Raw genomic sequence first — 23,087 nt, 5'->3', positions numbered from 1 at the left:
ACACAGATGTGTGAATACACACGGTAGCTACAAGTGCTTTTGCCTCAGCAGCCACATGCTCCTGCTGAACGCAACATGTTCCAGTAAGTTTCAGCAGCTGGCCTGCTGTCAGTCAACCCAGAGGCTTGGCCTTTGCCATTTAATGCTTGGGGCAAACACTAAGTTATTGGAGGGGAAACATCCACCCAAAGACTCTCACATCACCCTAGACTAAAACATCTTTGCACACTTATTTTTTTCAATTTATTTATTTTTTAATTGAAGGATAATTGCTTTACAGAATTGTATTGATTTCTGCCAAACATCAACATGAATCAGCCATATATATATATATATATATATATATATGTTCCCTCCCTCTAGGACTTATTTTTAATTGTAGTAAAATACGTATATTGTGCAATTCACCTTTTTGACAATTTTAAGTGTACTTCAGGCATTTTATACATTCACAGATCAGATCAGATCAGTCGCTCAGTCATGTCCTACTCTTTGCGACCCCATGAATCGCACCATGCCAGGCCTCCCTGTCCAACACCAACTCCCAGAGTTCACCCAGACTCACGTCCATCGAGTCGGTGATGCCATCCAGCCATCTCATCCTCTGTCGTCCCCTTCTCCTCCTGCCCCCAATTCCTCCCAGCATCAGAGTCTTTTCCACTTAGTCAACTCTTCGCATGAGGTGGCCAAAGTACTGGAGTTTCAGGTTTAGCATCATTCCTTCCAAAGAAATCCCAGGGCTGATCTCCTTCAGAATGGACTTGTTGGATCTCCGTGCAGTCCAAGGGACTCTCAAGAGTCTTCTCCAACACCACAGTTCAAAAGCATCAATTTTTTGGCGCTCAGCCTTCTTCACAGTCGAACTCTCACATCCATACATGACCACAGACAAACCATAGCCTTGACTAGACGAACCTTTGTGGGCAAAGTAATGTCTCTGCTTTTGAATATGCTATCTAGGTTGGTCATAGCTTTCCTTCCAAGGAGTAAGTGTCTTTTAATTTCATTTATACATTCACAAAGTTGTGCAAACCATCACCACTCTCCAGAATATCTCCATCACCCCAAAAGGAAACCCTGTCCCCATTAGCAGTCACTCTCCACTCATCTTCTCCTCCACCCCAGCCCTGCATTCTATCTCTCTGGATTTGCCTGTTCTGGCCTCATTGTTTTTAAATAAATAGACTAACTGAGGGGAAAGATACATTGAGTTTCTCTATATATTCACAGATGACTTAGAATTCTTCATGAAAAAATAAGCATACTGAAAATATAAGCATATTGTTTCAGGAAGGTGATAAATCTCAGTTCCATCTCAGGACATCAATTCTTCCCACCAGCTATCTTTCTCACGCCCCTTGCCCCATGCTCAAAGATTAGTGACTCTTGTTGGAAGTCCATTCCAGTTCACATTCCTGGAAATAAAAGCCCTTCTCTGATAAAGAGAACCCATGTCCTGTGGGGCCTAAATGTCTATATCCGTTCATTTATTGAGAAGGAAGGCTTTTCAGGTTTTATGTTACAGCTGAAAAGCAAATCCATCTGCTCTGCCATCCCCAACAAGCCTGCAGCTTGTGCCATCTCCCAGCTTCCCATGGTTGCAGGGTCCTCTGACTCCCCAGCCTATCCTGGGCTCTCCCTCCATTGGTTGTAAAATCCAGGCTCCTGCATAGCTCACTTCCCCCACCCCTGCCTCACCCTTGAGCTGCTGGCTCCACTTGGCAAAATGCCCCAACACCACTAGTGTCTCCATTAGCAAGCATGTTTAAGAGATAAAGCAGGCATTCAGAGAGCCTTTTTTAAAAAATTTTTTGAGTATTTAAAAAAATATTTATTATACATTAAACAGAAACCCCCAAGAAACAAATACATAGCTTAATGAATTCTCATAAAGCCAGCATCCATGTAACCAGTACCAAATAGAACTTTGCCAGAACTACCCCCTTCACCCCCCAGCCCCTTGGGAACAACTGTCCAGGGTTTTCTAGTCATCACGTAACATTTTTAAAAAGATATATGCTAATGGATGTTTCTGAAATGTTCCACGAAAGCCTTTTTAGTGCCAAAAAAGATATCTTTCTCCAAATGGAAGAATGAAATGAGGTAAATTTTGAAGATTAATTTTGAAAGGAGACAACTAAAGAGAAAAGGAATAAACTAGAAATATAACCATTGGTCAGTGTTTGCTACATTACTGTGGCCTGGGTGTCTGTCCTGGTGCCCTCTTTGTCTATTACTATACATGTGAGGGTTGCCTCTGCCTCCCTGTTTATAGCTTCCAGTGGCCAGGTGGCCCTGAATGTCTCTCTCGGATGCTGATTTTACTTACACAGCCCTTTGCAATCTCTTTCGTCCAGCTGGTTGACTGGCATGTTATAGATGCGGGTGTATAAAGAGAGGATATTCACAGTGCTCCCCTGTTATAGGCACTTTTGATCCATATATACTGGAACCCTACTCGGGATATGTGTTTCTGTGAGACATGGTCTATTTAGCAATGAGTGACAGAAAAATCTAACTAAATTATCTTTACTTTTAAAAGCTGGAGGCAAGCAGTTCCAGAACAGGTCAGCAAGGACTCCACCTCTGCCATCTTCAGGGTATTGATTTCATCCTCATGCTTGTGGCCTTGTGGTCACAATATGGCTGCCCTAGCTCCAGATATCACACACACATCAAAGGTAGGCAAGACAAAGGGAAAAGGAGAGATGCTAGGAAACAAACGCCTCTTTTGTGTCCATCTGTTTTGTCATGCAGCAGGATCTTTTCCAGAAACTCCAGCAGACTTATCTTAATATCTCTTTGGCTATAACCGAATCATATGGCCACTCCCTTGTTGCTGCACAGGAAGCTAGGAAAAAGATGTGTAACTTGCTTTTCAGCCTCAGTAATGGGAATGGCTTTTGGGTAGCTGATCAGCCTTATCTGCTGCGTGTTTTAATACATGCACCTAAAAGACAAGGTTTAGTGATTTGAGTGACTCTCAAGGAGGCTAGATATGAATGGAGAGATGGGTAGAATTGGCATTTTTTTACCCTATTTATTCAAATGAATCATCTCTATCAGAGGTTGCATTTCAGCCAATAGTAGAGACCAGCCAGGTGATGTAAAGGATCTTATATAGGAAGAGAGAGAGATGCTGTCTTTGGTGACTGAGGGGTGCATGCTCTGCCTAGACAATCAGGTGCAATGCATTGGCCAACAGAATCAACCAGGGGGCCAACAAGACACTACCCCTGCACAGATTCCATTTGGATCTCCGTCTGGGACTCAGATGATGAAGCTTATCCTCTGATACCATTCCACGTGTTACATTTCATGTCTCAGGGATCGTTCTTTAGTGAGCATTGTTTATCATCTCCTGGGGAAAAGGCTCGCCTGTGCCTCTTTTCACAGACTCTAGGACGTGTGCCATGACCAACTGCCAGTACAGCTGTAAAGACACGGAAGAGGGGCCACGCTGTCTGTGTCCATCTCCGGGCCTCCACTTGGCCCCCAGTGGAAGAGCTTGTCTAAGTAGAGTATCTGGGGCTACCTCTTCCCCTGAATTCTCCCTTTACTCCATTCCTGCTTTTTCATCCGTCATAACCTACTTGTTGACTAGACATCAAAAGTTCCTGAAATGACAGATTTATGTCCATTTCCATGACAACATTTATAGCATGAATGTTCTAGATGCACTTTGCTGTGCTAGAGGAAACACTTTTCTATAATTTGTTGGGTTGCCTCATGCCATAATGGAAAAAGATACAAGTAATTTTATTTTTGTATATTTACCCTGCACTTTTTACTTCAACTACCAAGTTGTATATACTCTTAGTGTATTTAACTATATTGCACTAAAGATAGATAATATTATGACCAAGTTAACACATAGCATTCATATGGGATGTCAAACCAAACAGAATGTTGAAAGAGTTGTTAATATTTTTTGATGGAAGCAAGCAAATAGCACTATGATTTGATATTCTAACTTCTGGACTACAATAGAAATATTTTTCAGTTGAGGTGGTTGGTGTTTATTTACCATAAATGTATTGATACATAACTTGATAAACTACATTTAGAAATCTCACTCAAATAGATCCTAAATCAGTTAACCACTTTAATAGAAGTCTGTATAAATTAAAATTTTGGTTCTGCTCTTTGAGAGCAGGCAATTATTTAATTCAATTCACAGGGTTTAGTGCTCTTCAGTAAAATCAGATTTATGTCAAGGCTAATTCTTGACCAAATGAATCCAAGTGTTCACCCACCTCTTTGATTTGTCGAGTGCCATTTGTATTGGAGGAGAAACTTGATGTACATGAAAGTGATCCCTGAAAAATAATTTTGGTCAATCCAACACTTACTTGTTAATTATATCAAGAATGCAAAAAGAACAATAAGCCAGCACCAAATTTCTTGTTTAACCACTGTTTCAAAATACTGATCGTTCCAAATTTACTTGATTTGACATCTGAGAGTTAAGGCAAAGTCTGAGTCTTAATGGTTTGGTCAGCATAGCTGTCAGCCCCTCTGTGATGTGACTTTCCATGGTAGCAAAGGAAGGAAGCCTCTTGTCTCCTAAGTTGCATCATGGCTTCATTCCACTTGACCCACAATGCATGTATCAGTACATTCTTTAAAAACCGTGTTTCTATGATTTGGGACAATATGACAGGATTTGGAGGCGGTTGCTAACGAAATAATTCTTTCATAAAATGCAAGCTTTGAATGTTTGTGTAGTAGGTTTGCCATGCAATATCCATAGCTGGAAGAATATTAATTCCTTCAGCAAAATGGAGTGTCTGTGTACCAAGTGCCACCGTATGTTCCCTGCCCCAGAAAAGGCAGGACCTAATGAAAGAGAAAATGTGAATAGAAGTAACACCATTATAGCAAGATAATACCTCTAAAATGAGCTATACAAAGTGATAGAAATCCAGTGAATGTGCCTCGGGGATCCAGAACTCTTCCCAGAGTATAGGACATTGGTAGCAGAATAATCAGAGTTTCCAGTGAAGAAACCACAGGCGTGTGTGTGTGTGCTGTGTGCTCTGGGTGCGGGCACGAGAGTGTGTTGGAGGACTCCATCTTTGGGGAGCCCAGAAAGCTCATCACCAAAGATCTGGTGCAGAAGGGGTACCTCAACTACCGCCAGGTGCCCAATAGTGATCCTCCGGGCTACGAGTTCCTGTGGGGCCCAAGAGCTTATGCTGAGACCAATAAGATGAAGGTGTTGGAAGTTCTGGCCAAGATCCAGGATACGGTCCCGAGTTGCTCCCCAGACCTCTATGACGAGGCTCTGAGAGATCCGCTGGAGAGAGCAGGGCTGAGAGGCATTCCCATTTCTCCAGCTATGGCTGAGGCCAGTGCCCCTTCCAGGGCCAAGTCCTACAGCTCCTCCCACATCTAGGGAGGGGTCGGCGCACTTTGTTCCCTTTGTGTTGGAAGAGAACAGTCCAGCTCTTAAATAGCATGGGGTAGTAGGGGTGGGGGGGAACAAAACCCATATGTTCGTCACAGTTTTAAGTAGTATGGGAGTTTAGGTACAGTTTTAACAAAATATGCATGATTTCCTTTTATTCATATGAATAATATCTCTCAAAAATAGATGATTTAGTTAGGGAGGTAGAGGTGTTTTGTATTTTTAAATGTTTAAATAAACCTTCATAAGGTTTATTTTGCTTCAGAATCTAGGTTTATTAATGTCATGGATGTCATGTTTATTGCTGTTAGGTTTAAGACTAGGAGTTCATTATTTGTAAACAAGTTGAAAAGACTTAAATATTTTCCTTATGGTCCAGAACAAGGTAACATAACATTGAAATATAATTTTACTTGGAAATGTGTAAGAATCCTAGAGATAAGTTTTTGGGATCACAAAGCTTTCAGAGTAAGCACTGGTTTATTCTCTGTTTGTCTTCTTATCTGTCCTCTTTCCTTATAAAAGTTAATAACATGGACCTAGATTTGTTTAGTTTATTCAAACTGTATGACACTTAAATCATAATAAAACAGAGTCTTTACTCATTATTTCCTTTTCTCCCAAATTAATTGACCATCTTCTGTTTAGAAGGCTGTCTTATAGTACTGGGTTGGTAAGAAAATGAAGCCCAAGACACTGCCCATGGAATTTTGAGTCTAGCAGCAGGTACCATATAAGGAAGGTGGTGAGCTAACTCTAAGGAATAAACAAATCATAAATTTAAATGGGGGAGGTGTGGAAGAGGAGGTTCCAGATGAGACCAAGCAAGTCGAAGTTACCTGATTAAGGCGGCATTGGGTCTTGGGAAAGGTCTAGTTCCTCGGTGGGAGGTCATTTTCAGTCCAAATGCATGATGGGCTAGATGAAGCTGTGGGAGTGATGCCAGACACTCATATGATGGTTCTCAGAGGTGAGTCTGTAAACCTGGAATATATCTAAACCACATGTTCACCATAATTTGGGGATATCCGAAAACCATAGGGAATGGAAGGGGCCCTGTGCACTTGAGCCAGGGCAAGTGAACACTCAAAATACACATTTTCATCAAAAGCTGTCCAGAGAGTTTCTGAGAAATAAGGGTGATACCCACTGAAGCAAAAACCAAGACGTCACTGGACTGTCTCTCTTTTTCTGGAATGGGAGCACCAGAACTTGCTCTGTTAAATGGGCAGTTTAATTAGGTTATGTTTAGTGTAATTTGGCAAACTTTAAGGGAGGGCTCAATTTTTACTGTGAGTGGGATTAAATTAGGGATGGTTTGGACAAAAACAAGCACCTGAGAGGGAAGTTGCTGGTCCTTGAGACAAATGAACTTGTCCTTACATCCATGTGGAGAAGATAACCCCAAACACATATTAAAACAGGTGCTCAAATAGGGAAATACTGCTTAGTTTTACTTGCTTGGGAGCATTAGTGCTGATGTGGATTTGATTATTGTTTGGAGTTGAATATTCTCTAGCCTGGAAATAAAATTATGTGATGGAAGTTTGTTATTATTCAGGGTCAAAATCACCTTTGTAATAACTGCCATTCATTCAAAGTACCAAAGCTTGTCTCATACTGTGCCAGGTGATTTACATACATCACACATGTCTGTGGTCCTACACTATAGACTCTTTCAAACACAATTTGCAGATAAAGAAGCTGGAATAAAGAAGCTCAAATTCAAAGCTCATAAATGATAGGAGCTGGACTGAACCCCAGCACTGAATTCCTCCAGAGCCCATACTGTGCCACTCCTCCAGGATGAGGCCAATCTTGGGTCACTTCCTCTTTCTGAACATTAGTCCAAAAGGTATTTCACATGTTAAATAGTAGAATTTCATACCCCAAACACGGTTTTGGAATAAAAGGCCCCAGAAGTAAGTAACAAAAAATGAAAATAAAAGTGAAGTATGTATAAGGAAGGAGACAACATTTAGTGACAATTTATCTACAAAGGAAATGTCAGTAAACCGCAATAGATCAGGGATGCAGAAAATCATTTAATTCAGCCCCTTCCTTTCAGAGAGTAAATCTGTTAGAGTGAAGGTTCTACAAGAGGCTGTGTCTGGCCAGTGAAGAGAAGGAAGAGATCAGCGTGTTTTCTCTGATAGCACACCACCTATGCTGGGGCCCCTCCCGGACTGCAGCTTCCCCATCACTCCAGGGACTCTACCCATTCTCTGTGAGATTTGTTGTAGGCAGACTAAGACTTTTCAAGGACGTGGCATTTCCCAAGAAGTCTTTCATAGAAGACACAGGAGTCAAGGTAAAGACAGATGAATGAGGAACTGAAGTCACAGAGAGACTGGCCTGTGTCTGCTCTCAGAAGGCCAAGACAGGGCTGCCAGGCTGCGCATTCCCTCACTTCTTTTCAGGGCTTGCAAGGACATGGTCTTTGGTCTACATGGGTCACCTTAGGTTAAAAGAAAGAGGAAATCCAGAGTCCCCCAGGAGTCAAGGTGAGGCACCTGAGTGAGGGCATACCCATACACTGAACACAGAGGGCCCCAAGAAGCCTGAATCCTGATGTCGTCCCTGAAGGCACAGGTAGGAGTAGCCTCCTGTGGCATTCCCAGACTTTCCCTCTCTGGCACCACAGGGAGTGAGGACCTTAGTCTGAGAGAGCTCCCTTACGTAAACAGAGAAAGGAGCCCCACACCTTGCCAGGAGTCAAGCTTTGGACTTATGAAACCCTCTGACCTCAGAACTCTGAGGAAACTGCACAGAACCCTGCCCTTCCTGGCATCCCTGGGATACATGCTCATTGTTGACATGACATGCCCATTTCCTTCTATGAAGTCACAAGTGGGGTTGGGACATGGTCCAAGGGGTATAGCCTAGGGCCAGCAGTGAGATTATTTCCAGGTGTTCCAGGAACCAACTGAATACCCTGAAGACGAAGGGAACCACACACCCCCTAACCATATGATTCATCTCATCCTCTGTGCCTCAGAAGACCAAGGACAGGTATGGACAGATGAGGAGAATCCTACTTTTTCCTAGGGGTCTCATGGAGATGCTTGCCCTACTATAAGAAAGTATAGTAGTAGACGGGGTGGACCCAAGGGGAAGGGAGGGTAGACTTTCAGGCCACAACAGAGGTCAAAGCAAGGACTGAGGGATCATCTACCAATAAAAGAAGTGATAATGAATCCAGCCCTGTTCCTTGTAGCCCTTGAAGAACCAGGGCAGAGCTATCAAGCTGAAGTTCCACCAACATTTATTTATATCAGGTGTGTAGGAAATGAAACCCTTAGTATGAAGGTGCAGATACTATTCCAAGAAAGGGGTGGGGACACCAGGCCCTATGGGGAACCAAAGGAAGCACTCTTAATTCATGTTGAGGACTCCAGAGGCCAGGACAGAACACTTCCCCCTGAGCACTCAGTACTGGGTGATAACTACTGACTGGGGTGATAAGCTGAGGACCTCTTCATTTCTCAGAAATCCCAGGGAGCTTTGTGATGCCAACTAGAGAATAGCAGAGGGAACGGGTCCTATGACTGGCCACTAGTTGGGTGGTGGTCTTGAATGCGAAATAACAGATGCCTCTGTGTAGGAGGCTACCAGCTCCTTCTCTCACCCCAGCGTGCCTGAGGCAGGGGTAGCAGGATGAAGCCTAAAGATCACTCTAATTTCCTTCAATATGTTTCCCAAAGGACAGCTGATTAGGAGAATAGGAACCCTGGGGGTTTTCAGAACAGTGCCCTCAAGAAAACCACAAATGTAGCCTTCCTGATAACCAAGGTGGTATTTCCCTGCTGCGGCTGCACACTCAACCTTCGTCTTCCTGTGTGCCCTTATCACCTGCCCTCCTACTCACACTTCTAATCATTGTCCCCCAGCGCAGTCATCATGCCTCGGGGTCAGAATCATAAGCTCTGCATCCGTGAGAAACGCCACCAGGCCCGATATGAGCCCCAGAGTCAAAAGGGAGTTCAGCCCGCTGCAGGAATGGAAGAGCTTCCCTCTACCTCTTCTCTTTTAGAAGATAATTCACAGAGCTCCTCAGCTACTGGGTCAAATAGCACTTCCCAGGGGTCTTCGGAAGCCCCATCTACTACCAGCACTTTTTCAACTACTTCTGACACAACATCTGATGAAGAAGATACCAGTCAAGATGAGGAAGATTCGGGTTCCTCCGATGTCTCATCTTCTACCGAGAACACCTACAGTGATACTCTGAACAGCATGACAGGTGTGTTGGAACAGTTCCTTCTGCATAAATATAAAATGAAGCAGCCCATCATGAAGGAAAACATGCTGAAGATTATCCACCCAAGATACCATAACCGATTTGCCGAGATTCTCAAGAGAGCCTCTGAACACATCAAGGCTGTCTTTGCAGTTGACTTGAAGGAAGTTGATTCAACCATCCACTCCTATGACCTTGTCAGCAAACTGAACCTGCCCAACAATGGGAGAGTGTGGGATGGTAGGGGCTTACCTAAGACCGGTCTCTTGATGACAGTTCTGGCTGTGATCTTCGTGAAGGGCAACTGTGCCTCTGAGGAAGATATCTGGAAATTCTTGAATATGATGCAAGTATATGCTGGGAGAAAACACATCATCTATGGAGAGCCCAGGAAGCTCATCATCAAAGACTTTGTGACGATGAAGTACCTGGAGTACCGCCAGGTTGCCAACAGTGATCCTCCACGTTACGAGTTCCTGTGGGGCCCACGAGCCCATGCTGAAACCAGCAAAATGAAAGTCTTGGAATTTTTGGCAAAAGTCAATGATACGGTCCCCAGCGCCTTCTCATCACAATATGAAGAAGCTTTGCGAGATGAGGAGGAGAGAGCTCGAGTCACAGTTCCAGCCAGGCCTGGCACCACCAGTCATGTTCCACGGCAATGTTCAGCAGCTTCTCCCACCCCTACTGAAGACCAAGACTTTTAAAAAATCATCCAGATAAGAAAATTTGACATCAAAATAGGGACTTTTGCTGAAATGGGAAGCAATCCCACAATAATACTGCTGGGACAATGGAATGAAAAAATAAAATGAAAAAAATTTCAAAACATGATCAACCTTGATTGTTCTCCATCTTTTCTGTCTTCTGTTTTGTAAAATTAAATAATTTATACCTCGATATGCTTCTTGAAAGATGCAGGAGGTATTAAATCTTAACAAGTTAGACCTCTTACTGTCTTCATTTATTGTTTGAGCATCTGCTCTTTGAAAGGCTCTATGCTAGTTCTGGTGAGGCTAAGATCAAGACCTCCCCTATGCCCATCAACTTTAGAAACAAGGAGCTGCAATCACATAAGCAAGATCTTGAGATAGCCTTTAGGAATGACAGGAAAGTAAAAAGACTATCCAGGAAGAAATCTCTACCTGGGGTAACGTACTGATTCGTTAGGCTTTCCACAACAAAACCCCACAGAATGGGTGGCTGAAATAACGGAAATTTATTTTCTCAGAGTTCTAGAGGCTGCAAGTCCAAGATGAGGGCTGGTTTACCCTGAGGCCTCTCCCCTTGGCTGCCGGGTGGCCACCCTCTTCACTTGGCATTCCTTTTCAGTGCATATATCCCTGGTGCCTCCTTTTGTGTCTCAATTTCTTCTTATAGTCACACTGGGTTATGGCCCATCCTAATGACTTCATTTTAACTCAACCGTCGCTTTAAAGACCTTATTTCTAACTACAGTTGCATTCTGAAGTACTCTGAGTTATGCCCTCAATATGCATTTGTGGAGGGGACACAATTTGGCCCCTAACAGACAGAAATCTCAATGTAGGAGATTCCAGTGCACAGACTGGTATTCTACACACATTGTCTCCAGGGAGTTTCTGAGATGTAAGGGTGAACTCCCTTGAGGTGTTTAGGGAAGAAGGACATTCCTCCCTTTACCCCTTTTGAATTCTTGTGGTTAGACTACTAGTAAACTTGACACAAGACAGGGTAACAGGAGAAAAAGAGACAAACTGCAATTCATGTGCACAAGACGTGTCATAGAAACGGGACCTAAGAAGTGGGCAAAGCAGGCAGCTTCTTTGTTTTATAGACAACAAAACAATTTGTGAGGAATCGACAGGACAAATCAACTTAGGTTTTAGTTCTAAACTGAATCTGTACCCAGGGTAGTAAATGAAAGACTTAACAAGGTTTGTGTATACAGGCTTCTCTGCTTGAACTGCCTATTTCTGGTTAGAAGGGTTTCCCTCTGTCTCCAGATGCAGGCAGTACATCCTTCATATGAGATGTATTTCCTGCTCTCAGGGAGGCAGATATCAGGGGGCGGTGGAATGTCCCTCCTTGGATGTTTCTTAAGTAACTTGAGTTCAAAATAATCAATATGCCACTGTGGTATACTTGGGGGCAGAGTGCCCTAAGCCTTGGCAGGTCCCTCTTCTGAAACTTGCCTGCAAGTCTCACATGGTAAAAGCTGATCTGGTCACTGTGGAGAGAGAGAATGGATTAGTGGAGTCCTCCATTTCATGGCAGCAGTTGCATAATTCTGAGAACAGGTCAGTTCATTTAAAGAGTGGTATCTCATTTCAATAGGTGGTGATGCAGGTGGGCTCCCAAAGATAGGGCTAGGGTGCAAGCGGTATCAGGTAGTTATTAATAAGAGGCATTTCTAAGGAAACAAAAGAAAAGCAGATGTTAACGATTGGAGCTGGTTACAAACCAGTTTCTGAGCCCAGGGGGTAGTCCGTCAAGAGGTTTTCTAGGTGTCAGGATTGAAGCAACTATTGCAGTTTGAAATGTCTCTATCACAGTTAGCAATATCTCTGGGTGATCAGGTTAACTTTCTGAGTGGCTCATACAGCAACAGGCATGAAGTCTATTTGAACATAAGGTGTTGTGACAATTTCTCTGATGTTTGCATCAAGTCATCTAGCTTCACGTTGCAGGACTTCAGGAAAATGGCAATGTTAGTTCTCAGTGATTCAAGTCAAAAGAATGGGAGAGTGAGTGGATCAAGATGGCAGAGGTGTATCGCTTGGAGCTTACCGTCTTCCCACAGACACATCAAAAGGATGGGAGAAATTGGGAATTTTAGTAAGAAACTTGCAGCTAGATACGGGTGGACACTAGAAAAATTCAGGATCCAACCCAGTTTGCAGGTAAATAATAAAACTTCAAGGAAATGTAATACCACTAGAACCTAATACCCACACATGTGTAGTACACTTTCTATCGAACCAATTTTTTCTGTCTATCATCTCCCTCATTTCTACTGAAGACAGGAAAACTAAGACCTAATTTGTTTGCAAAGGAAGTCTAAATTCAATAAACTTGGCCTGATTATTTATCTAAGTACAGTAAGAATAACAATTTGCCAATAGGCGCTTTTAAATCTGCTTTGCTGGAACGGTTCATAAGGAGTCTCCAGAAGGAAATTTTAATAGCCTCTTGAGGCTAGGAAGCCACAGCAAAGACTTGTTGTCAAATCTAGAGATCTGGATGAATTCCTCTCTTCCTGAAGTCCCCAATACATCCTAAAGTTCCTGTGCCTGCCAGAAGTGATCTTCATTACTCACCTGGTAAGGCTGATGGGAATTCTGTCAGCAAGGTCCCAGGCTGTTTTTCCAAAGGGTTTTTATGGCTCCCTATGGTTAACCTTAGTTTCAAGTTATCTGGTCATATCCAAGTCTACCTGTGTCTGTCAAATATGACATTCCAGTCAAAGTCTCGGCAGTGTAATCAATGTTTCCACTTGTGTCCCACTACAAGAACAGATTCTCACTGAACTTTTGAAAAATAACAATTTTCCTAAGAAAAGAAGAACACTGAGAATTTCTAATTTCTGGAGTGATATGGTAGGGAGAGAAAAATTAATGTTTCAATTCTAATGACAAACGTACAATTTATCAAATTGCTGTGTTAAAAAATTTCCTTATATCTAGAAAATGAAAGATTTTTAAAAGACAGTAATCTCTCAAAAAATCAGGAAAATTATCATATTTGTAATTCATTAAGCCCCATGTTCCTAATTCTTATATTGCCAGAGTCCAGTTTTTGTATTGTTTCTGTCAATCCTCCCTGAAGTTGGTGGCTCATAAGGATAATGATAATTTCAAGAAGCCTGCAAGGTTTTGGTTAAAGTTCATATAATTTGCCCAGGGAAATGTATGCCTGGATCACACTTGATAAACCAAGGAGAGAACACATTTTCTCACACTTCTTTGCCACCGTAAGGGAATCAGCCTTGCAGCAAGGGAAGGCTTCAACTCATCCAGAAAATATAGGAATGACAAGAATATTTTGATGATTCATCTGTTCTGTTCAGTCTCTCGGTCGTGTCGGACTCTTTGCAACCCCATGGTCTGCAGCACGCCAGGCTTCCCTGTGCATCACCTATTCCCAGAGCTTGCTCAAACTCATGTCCATTGAGTAGGTGATGCCAACCATTTCATCCTCTGTCACCTCCTTCTCTTCCTGCCTTCCATCTTTCCCAGCATCGGTGTCTTTTCCAATGAGTCAGTTCTTCACATCAGGTCGCCAAAATACTGGCGTTTCAGCTTCAGCATCAGTCCTTCCAATGAATATTCAGGAGTGACATGCTTTAGAATTGACTGGTTAGATCTCCTTGAAGTCCAAGGGACTCTCACGAATCTTCCCCAGGAGGAACAAAATGGCAAGAGGAGTTGGTGGATGTGGAATACATCTCTCTCCATGGATACATCAGGAATACACCTTCAGACACAGAAGTGCATGCAGAGTACCAGCTGAGAGTGGACAGGAGTACATGACGAGCAGAAAAGAACGTATAGACCCACGCAAAACTCAAGGTCAAGCCCTGAGCCTTTAGAGTGGATCCACTGGCTCCAAGATCCTAGACTAGCAGAGAACTAACCCTAGGATATCAAATAGTGAGAACTGACACAAAGGAAACCACAGGAATACAAGACCCGGCATCACCAAACCACTGATAGCACCCTGTGCAGGACGCCTCATCTAAACCACAAAGACAACAAAAATACAAACCCGATCATCGGCAGACAGAAATACCACCTTACTCAGCCATGCCCATCAGAGGAAAAAGCAAACAAACAAACAAACAAAAGCTCAGCGCAAATCTCATTCTATAAGAAGCTTACACAAACCACTGGAACAACCTTAGAGGGCAGAAACAAAAAGGAAGAAAGAATTCAACCTTGAAGCCTGGGAAAAGGAGACCTCAATCATGATAATTAAAATAATAATAATAATGAAAAAGGAAAAGAAATACTACACAAATGAAGGAACAAGCCAGAAACACAGAAGTCCAAATAAATGAAGAGGAAACAGGCAAACTACCTGAAAATGAATTCATTGCTAAAGGGAAGGCAGTGACACTGATACTTTCAAAACTGTCTGACAAGTTCTTTTAAGCTAAATATAGTCTTATCATATGATCTAGCAAATGAGCGTTAAGGTATTTACTCAAAAGAGCCAAAACCTTAAGCCCATCCAAAAACCTTCAACCAAATTTTAATAGCAGAATAAGTCATAGCTGCCAAAAACTGAAATCACCAAAGATGACCTTCAGTACACGAGTGGGTAAACAAACTACGGTAAGGTACATGGAATGCTATTCAGTCCTGGAAGAAAACATTTCAAACCGTAACAAGTTATAGAGAAAATTCAAAGTATATTGATTAGCAGAAGGAGCCAGTACAAAAAGCCGACATACTGTATGAGTCCATCAGTGTTACAGTCTGGAAAATGCAAATCTTTAGAAAGAGTAAAACGTTCAGTAGTTGTCAGGGGTTCCAAGTGAGGTTTTGAGGGATGAACAGATGGAGCATGGGAGATCCACAGGGCATTCACAAAGAGCTGAGTTGATACTATCATGCATCTGTCAAACACTAAAGAACTGTAAAACAAAAAAAGTAAAATGTATTGTAAACAATGGACAATAGTTAATAATAACATATTGACATTAGTTGATCAACTGTAAAAAATGAACTTGTATCCATTGAACCAATACAAGATGTTAATAATAGAAGATACCAAGTGGAGGAAGAGAGTGGCTGTATGGGACCTCTCTGTTCTATCTGCTGAATTTTCTCCAATCCTAAATCTGTTATTTTAAAAAAGAAATACAGAGGGGCAACAAACTCATAAACACATGAAAAGAGGAGCTACATCACTCATCATGAGAGAAATGCACATCAAAATTACAATGAGGTGTCACCTCATACAGGTCAGAATAGCCATCATCAAAAATTGTACAAGCAGTAAATGCTGGGGAGAGTTTAGAGAAAAGGTGGGAATGGAAATTGATATAGCCACTGTGGCGAACACTGGGGAGATTCCTTTAAAACTAGAATTAAAACTACCATATGACCCAGCAATAGAAATACTGGGCATATACACTGAGAAAAGAATAGTTGAAAAGACACCTGTATCCAGTGTTCACTGCAGCACTGCTTACAATAGACAGGACGTGGAAGCAAAGCAGACTTCAACTGACCGATGACTGGATAACGAAGTTGTGGTAGCCACATACAATGGAATATTAGCCATAAAAAGGAACTAATTTACGTCGCTTGTAGTGAGTTGGATGCACCTAGACCCTGTTTACAGAGCGAAGTAATTTAGAAACAGAAAAGTAACGTACATTAACGCATATACATGGAAAGTAGGAATGGTACTCACGAACCTATTTGAAGGGCAGGAATAGTGACACAGATGTGGAGAATGGACCTGTGGACACAGCAAGGGAAGGCGTGTGTAGGACGAATTGAGAGCCTGCCACTGACAAATATAGAGTCCCATGTGTACAAAAGATAGCTGGCAGGAAATTGCTATATAGTACAGGGAGCTCAGCCTGGTGCTGTGTGACAGCCTAGAGGAGTGAGATGAGGGGGTGGGAGGAAGTCTCATCAGGCAGGAGGAATATGTATAGGAGAGCTGATTCATCCTGTTGTATAGCAGAAACAACACAACATTATAAAACAAGGATCTGTCGATTAAAACAACTTTTAAAAGTCTACTAATTTAAAAACTAGAAAAAAAATATGGATAAGAACACATAGCCAGTACGGAGTTACATGCACCAATGCAAAATGAATAAAAGTCAGCAATAATGAAAAACAAAGTATCACAGTAAGAATGTGATCCTCAAATTAAATTCTTAGGAAACAGGCACAGAAAACATTGACACATATAACTAACGTCAGAAATCTGGCATAAAATGACCAACACAGCAAAATCAAGAGAATGGTCTGGAAGAATCGACAATACTCAAACCATATAATAGAAAACACACCATAAGTGAAAGCAACAATACGAAAAATGTAGTTACAAAGAAACCTTAGAAAAATGTATGCAGTCTACACGAAGGCAACAAGAAGAATTTCCTGAGTGCCTCAGGAAAAAGAAGTCTCAAACAGAAGAGTATCTTTTGTGTATTCCTGAGGACATATTGTAAGACTGTTGATTTCCTTAAATCCTTTACAGATTTAGTACCACATCCAGAGTAGCTGAGTCACACGTGGGCGGCTGTTTCCTGTACCCAGAACAAACCATGGAAAATTATACAAGGAATAAAGACAACTACTAACAAAAGCAAGAACACAAAACTAAATAATCCCTGAGGAACAATAAGTCTCCTTTGAACTTGACCCAACGAGTGCCCAGGTCGGGGAGTACTCTGAGGCTGACACAGGTGTGCAGGCCACAAAGGAAACAGACAACAGGATCAGCTGGAAAAGGCTTTAAACTGGAGCGGTTGATTCTTCCACTGGGCCGTGGGACCATGAACCTCCACTGCTTCACTGAAGGAACCTGAGGCAGCATCTCAGAGCCCCATGCCAGGATCATGGGGCACCAACGTTTGGGATGGACATGGCAGTATGGCCCAGAGGTCATGCAATAACCAGCACAAACTTTGTTAGTGGACGACAACTGGCCCTTGTAAATGATGAGCTTAAGAGACTGTCACACGTGCACTAAAAGAGAAAAGCCTGTATCACAGTAATTGTACAAAAGGACCGAAATTCATCTCAGAACTTTCAAGCAATGCCCCTGCAGTCGACTAAGAGCCCGCAGTGAGAACCGTCAGGCTAAGGAGCCCCTTCACTTTCTCTGCTGGGATTGTGTGGGGCATGGTTGGGGACAGGGGTCGTTTTATACCAGAAAGGGAAGGGTTTCCAGGCTCCGCCTGCAGTCAATATGAAGATCCTGAGTGAGATGTGAGGGATTTCACACCACAGACAGCATTCACCCATCCTTCCCTCTCGCTTATCTTACCTGCAGCAGCCATTTCCAGGAAGCCTTAGGCAGAATCGTCCAGATGAGATGCCGGTGCACTTCTCACCAGGCGTCTGTGGATTTGACATCTTCCAGGTGAGGTCTTGCCCTCAGGTCAGCAGACGGGACATAAAGCAGCATTACGGTCAGAGGAAGGCAGGGATAGAGGACAGAGAGGATCACTCAGCACACAAGAAGGAGCCCCAGAGTGCCCTCACTGTCTGCCTCAGCAGCTCCAGGAAGGCTGTCAGGCTCGGGCTCCCAAATTCTTCCTGCTTGGTTTACTGAGAGAAGTGAGAGGCAAGGAGTGAGGCCAGTTGACTGAGATCAGCAGGGACATCCCAGGACCCACTATGAGTCGAAGAAGGGACCACATCCCCCCTCTTGCCGGAAACTCCCCCAGAACCCCGCCCACCCAGGCCCCGCCCCTGCTGTCCTCCTGGAGCCCAGATGCACATGATAGGAAGTGACAGCCCCCTATCCATGCTGGGGTGCCATGCCATCTTTGAGAGGGCTGCTATCTTTGAGAGCTGCTGTAGCTGTGACCAGAGGGAGGAGTCTGAGGTCTCATCAGGGGTCCAAGTCGGAGGTGACATGAGTTACAAGTGCACTGGATAGGTACAAAGATATGCCCTGGCACTCCCAACACCTTTTCCATTCGAAAAGAGGGGACTTCACAGCCCCCCGGCAACCCTGCACCTGCTCTACGCCCAGAGGCTCGGACCTGGCTCTTAGGTCCCATGTCCATCGGCTACGCACGTGGATTCTCGGGACATAACCTGGGTGCAGGGGTGGTGGATCTGGGTGCGGGGTTGCTGGACCCTGGCTCTGTTCAGTAGAGGGAAGTCCGGGATTCTGTGGAGTAAAGGAGGAACCTGCGGGAGGACTGAGTGTCTCCACACCCCAGATTGGTGGCCACGCCTAACCCCTTACCCAGCGTGACTTGGCCAGAAAGCAACTGGTCAGCATCTGGGCAGTTCTAAAGGCTGAGGGGCTCCCTGACTGCCATCACTGACACGGGACACTCGGGGAAGAGGGGACCTCGTTCCGAAGGGCTGGCAGCAGGTCAGCAGAGGGAGGATGTCAGGGCTTGGGAGGAGTCAGGGTAATGACCATCCTTCGCATCACACGGCCGACTCAGGACCCTCCCCTGTGGCCAGCACTTCCTCCCAGCCAAACATGGGGACGGCGGCGGTGGTCTGTTAGGGAAGGTTGCAGCTTGGTAGTGAAGGGGCAGCCTCGAGACAGCAGAAGGCGGGTCCCGGCTCCCTTCATTGGAGTCCTGAACATTTCCTCCTCTCATCATCTGGGGTGACAGGGAAGGTGGCAGCGTCAACTTCAAAGCAAGAGAGGGAACAGGTTGGGTGGGTTTGGGGGCAGGGGATATGAGGGAGTCTTTCCCCAGTTTTCATCATGACTCTGAAATGTGAACTGAAAGGATCTGCCTCCCCTGCCAGCCCCCACAGGCCTCCCTCTAAAGCCCAGGCAGTTCTGTCTGACTGTGCCCCAGTGATCACTCTCACTTCCTACTCAGTCGTCTCAAGAAAGGAGCTCACCAGGAGAACACAAGACTTGTGGGTCCTAGAGCACTGGCTTCAAGGACCCCTCAGAGGCGGCTTTGGTTCAAGCCGGCCAGGAATCTCCTCACTGCAGTTGCTCACAACATCTGCTTGTCCTTCCTCTAGGTGCCCTCCTTGCCTGCCACCCTGCCTGCATGCGTCTGTGATCCATAACCTGTGTCACCATGCCTCAGAGGCACGGGAACAAGTACCACACCCATGTGAAATGCCACCAGGTCCAGGGGGACACTCACTGTCCCCAAGAGGCCCAGTCCAGTGCTGCTGCAGCCCCCAAAGAGGAGTGCCCCTCCTCCCCCTCTTCTGTCCCTCAGGGTTCTCCCCCGAGCTCCCCTGCTACTGGAGATCACCAGGAGCTTCAGGGAGCCATGGCCCCTAGCTCTCCTGATGCATGGCCTTCCTGTGCAGGATCTGATGAAGGTGCCCAGGGCCCAGAAGAGGAAAGTGCAGGTGCCTCCCAGGCAGCCCCTGCCACTCAGAGCCCTTGCATAGATCCTCTGACCAGGAAGGCCAGCATGCTGCTGGAGTTCCTGCTGGAGAAGTACACCAAGAAGGAGCCCATCTCGCAGCACACCCTGCTGAAGGTCATTGGCAGCAAGTATAGGCAGCACATCCCTGAGATCCTCAGGAGAGCTTCTAAGCACATGGAGCTGGTATTTGGCCTTGAGCTGACGGAAGTCGACCATAGCAGGAACATCTATGCCCTCATCAACAAGCTCAACCTCGGGGGCGATGAAGGTCTGAGTGATGAGGGGGGGGTCTGCCCAAGTCTGGTTTCCTTGTGGTGCTCCTGGGCATTATCTTCATGAAGGGTAACCTCTCCAGCAGGGAGGAGGTCAGGGAATTCCTCAGTGTGTTGGGGGTCTATACTGGGAGGAGGCACTGGATCTCTGGGGAGCCCAGAAGGCTCATCACCAAAGATCTGGTGCAGAAGAAGTACCTGAAGTACCAACAGGTGCCCAATGGCGATCCTCTACACTAGGAGTTCCTGTGGGGCCCGAGAGCTTGTTTGAAACCAATAAGATGAAGGTGTTAGAGGTGCTGGCCAAGATCCACGATACCGTCTGGACTTCCTTCCCAGACCTCTATGACGAGGCTCTGAGAGATCAGGCGCAGAGATCAGAGCTGAGAGGCACGGCCAGGGCTCCAACAATGGCTGAAGCCAGTGCCCCTTCCAGGGCCAAGTCCTACAGCTCCTCCCACATCTAGGGAGGGAGGCCCAGACACTTTCTTCCCTTTTGTGTTGGAACACAGCTGTCAAGATCCTAAACAGTAGAGAGTAGTAGGGTGGAGGGAACAAAGCTTGTATGTTCTTTACTGTCTTATGTAGTAAGGGAGTTTACGTACAACTCATTTTTTTAAAATATATATCATTTTTCCTTTATCCATAGGAGAAATATCTAGTGAAAGTTGATTAGATTAAGGAGATGAGGGAGGAGTTCAGTATTTTCAAATGTTAATTACTTTTCATAAGTTTTACTGTGCTTCAGAATACAAATGTATTAATCATATAAATCACATTGTTTGCTGTTTTAAAGTTTTGAAAGCCACAGGTTGGGTATATGTAAAACACAATGAACATATTGAATATGTTGTTCACCATCTAAACAAGGTAAGATGACACTGGAACAAAGTTTTCTCAAAGAGTAGTCAAGCTCCTAGATAGTGCAGGTTAGTAGGGGTCAAGCAAACCAAGTTTAGATCTCTATTTTCTTCCTGATTTAAACTGGTAACTTCTGCAAATTATTTGTTTCATTTTTATCAAATATTTTTACTTCAACCAGATTCCTTTTCTTCAGAATACTGATTTGGTAATGATATTCCAGTTTTATTTATTGCTGTTTTAGGATTTTAAAGTTACAGTTTTGGTAGATGTAAAAGAAACCTGACATGCCTCTTGAGAAATTTGTATGCAGGTCATGAAGCAACAGTTAGAATGGACATGGAACAACAGACTGGTTCCAAATAGGAAAAGGAGTACGTCAAGGCTGTATATTGTCAACCTGCTTATTTACTTATTACCTTATATGCAGAGTACATCATGAGAAACGCTGGGCTGGAAGAAGCACAAGCTGGAATCAAGATTGCCGGGAGAAATATCAATAACCTCAGATATGCAGATGACACCACCCTGATGGCAGAAAGTGAAGAGGAACTAAAAAGCCTCTTGCTGAAGGTGAAAGAGGAGAGTGAAAAAGTTGGCTTAAAACTCAACATTCAGAAAACGAAGATCATGGCATCTGGTCCCATCACTTCCTGGGAAATAGATGGGGAAACAGTGGAAACAGAATCAGACTTTATTTCTCTGGGCTCCAAAATCACTGCAGATGGTGACTGCAGCCATGAATTAAAAGACGCTTACTCCTCGGAAGAAAAGTTATGACCAACCTAGATAGCATATTGAAAAGCAGAGACATTACTTTGCCAAAAAAGGTCCATCTAGTCAAGGCTATGGTTTTTCCTGTGGTCATGTATGGATGTGAGAGTTGGACTATGAGGAAAGCAGAGCACTGAAGAATTGATGCTTTTGAACTGTGGTGCTGGAGAAGACTCTTGAGAATCCCTTGGACTGTGTGGAGATCCAACCAGTCCATTCTAAAGGAGATCAGCCCTGGGATTTCTTTGGAAGGAATGATGCTAAAGCTGAAACTCCAGTAATTTGGCCACCTGATGCAAAGAGTTGACTCACTGGAAAAGACTCTGATGCTGGGAGGGATTGGGGGCAGGAGGAGAAAGGGACGACAGAGGATGAGATGGCTGGATGCCATCGCTGACTCAATGGATATGAGTCTGAGTGAACTCCGGGAGTTGGTGATGGACAGGGAGGCCTGGTGTGCTGTGATTCATGGGGTCGCAAAGAGTTTGACACGACTGAGTGACTGAACTGAACTGAACTGAAAAGAAATTCATGAACCATTTGTATTGTCTTTATGATCTAGAAGTAGGTAATATGTTGCTGAAAGAGAGATTTTCATGGTAATGTGAAACATGACCACAGAAAATATTGAGAAACCAAAAAGCAATTAAGCAAATATAAAGGAAAAAGCTGTTAATTTGTAGTTTGCCTTATTTCCTCTAACCATTTTTTTTTTTGTTAAAAATAAAATGTACTTTGCCTTAATTTGGCTCATTTAAGAGTATTTCTTTCTTTTGTCCCAGTACACTGCATAGTCTCTGCTATCTACTGGATAAAAATAACCTCAGATAGGAAGGTGGTATTTTGGATGTTCATAATAATCATAACTTCCATTAAATTAAAGACCCGTGTTTCTTATTCAGTATGACTCTGCTTTATATGTAGTACATGCATTCCAGCATTCATGCAGGATAGGATTTAGCAGACTCCATTTATAGATGGATAACTTGCAATTGTCTCAAGTTCACAAGACTGATAAAGTGACCTTCATCAGACAAGTCCCCTGATGTGCGCTAGTCCAGAGTCCTTCCCTTTCTTTGCAAGAGCAAGCACTGAGGAAATCTCTTTTCACCAGTGATATATTTGGTACTGTGACTAGGACTCCTGCCACGGTGAACTCCAGTGGTCTTGCCCAAACTGCTGGCTGGAGACCCCTGACTTTTGCTCTATCTCTCCCATGAAAATTTGCTTGCTGTCACTCTCTGCTTTGTTCTCTTTCCATGACCCACAGGGCAAGATCTGGGTCAGCTCACTGTGTCATGGCTCCTCTAAATTAAGAGCTGCGAGGAGTACACCCAGGCTGTGCATACCCAAAGAACACTTGAGTGGCAGTTGACACTGTCTTAGGCCTGGTAGACACAGAATTTCCAATGGTGAAGGCACCTACTGAGGCCAAGACTTTTCTCCTCTCAGTCTTTGTCATTTCCTCTATGGCTCTACCCATTT

The 23,087-nt window shown here is 44.0% G+C and overlaps 1 protein-coding gene, 1 long non-coding RNA gene and 1 pseudogene across 8 annotated transcripts in view; 2 read left to right on the top strand and 1 right to left on the bottom strand.

Moving 5' to 3' along the window:
- Window positions 1-1,168: 1,168 nt before the first annotated feature.
- The window catches only part of LOC147339776 (uncharacterized), a 118,302-nt gene continuing 96,383 nt past the window's right edge, over window positions 1,169-23,087 (bottom strand). For 2 of the 7 annotated variants that reach the window (XR_015158470.1, XR_015158476.1), the window contains 2 exons: window positions 17,649-17,932; window positions 1,169-6,405 (listed from right to left, as the gene is read on the bottom strand). This is a non-coding gene — a long non-coding RNA (uncharacterized LOC147339776). The remainder of the gene's footprint in view (window positions 6,406-17,648; window positions 17,933-23,087) is intronic. The other 5 variants (XR_015158474.1, XR_015158475.1, XR_015158472.1 and 2 more) reach the window with 5 other exon arrangements.
- LOC147339779 (melanoma-associated antigen B5-like) lies at window positions 6,117-10,484 on the top strand. The gene has a single exon (XM_086386711.1). The coding sequence runs from the start codon at window positions 9,311-9,313 to the stop codon at window positions 10,355-10,357; it is 1,047 nt and encodes a 348-aa protein (XP_086242837.1). The 5' UTR covers window positions 6,117-9,310; the 3' UTR covers window positions 10,358-10,484.
- On the top strand, window positions 19,363-20,564 carry LOC147339778 (melanoma-associated antigen B17-like; annotated as a pseudogene).

Source organism: Bos grunniens, chromosome X (assembly GCF_055505025.1).
Source record: "Bos grunniens cultivar Pamir isolate PY7600 chromosome X, Bosgru_T2T1.0, whole genome shotgun sequence".
NCBI lineage: Eukaryota > Metazoa > Chordata > Mammalia > Artiodactyla > Bovidae > Bos > Bos grunniens.
The sequence above is the reverse complement of the archived record's forward strand: the minus strand, read 5'-3'. Positions and strand labels throughout refer to the sequence as shown.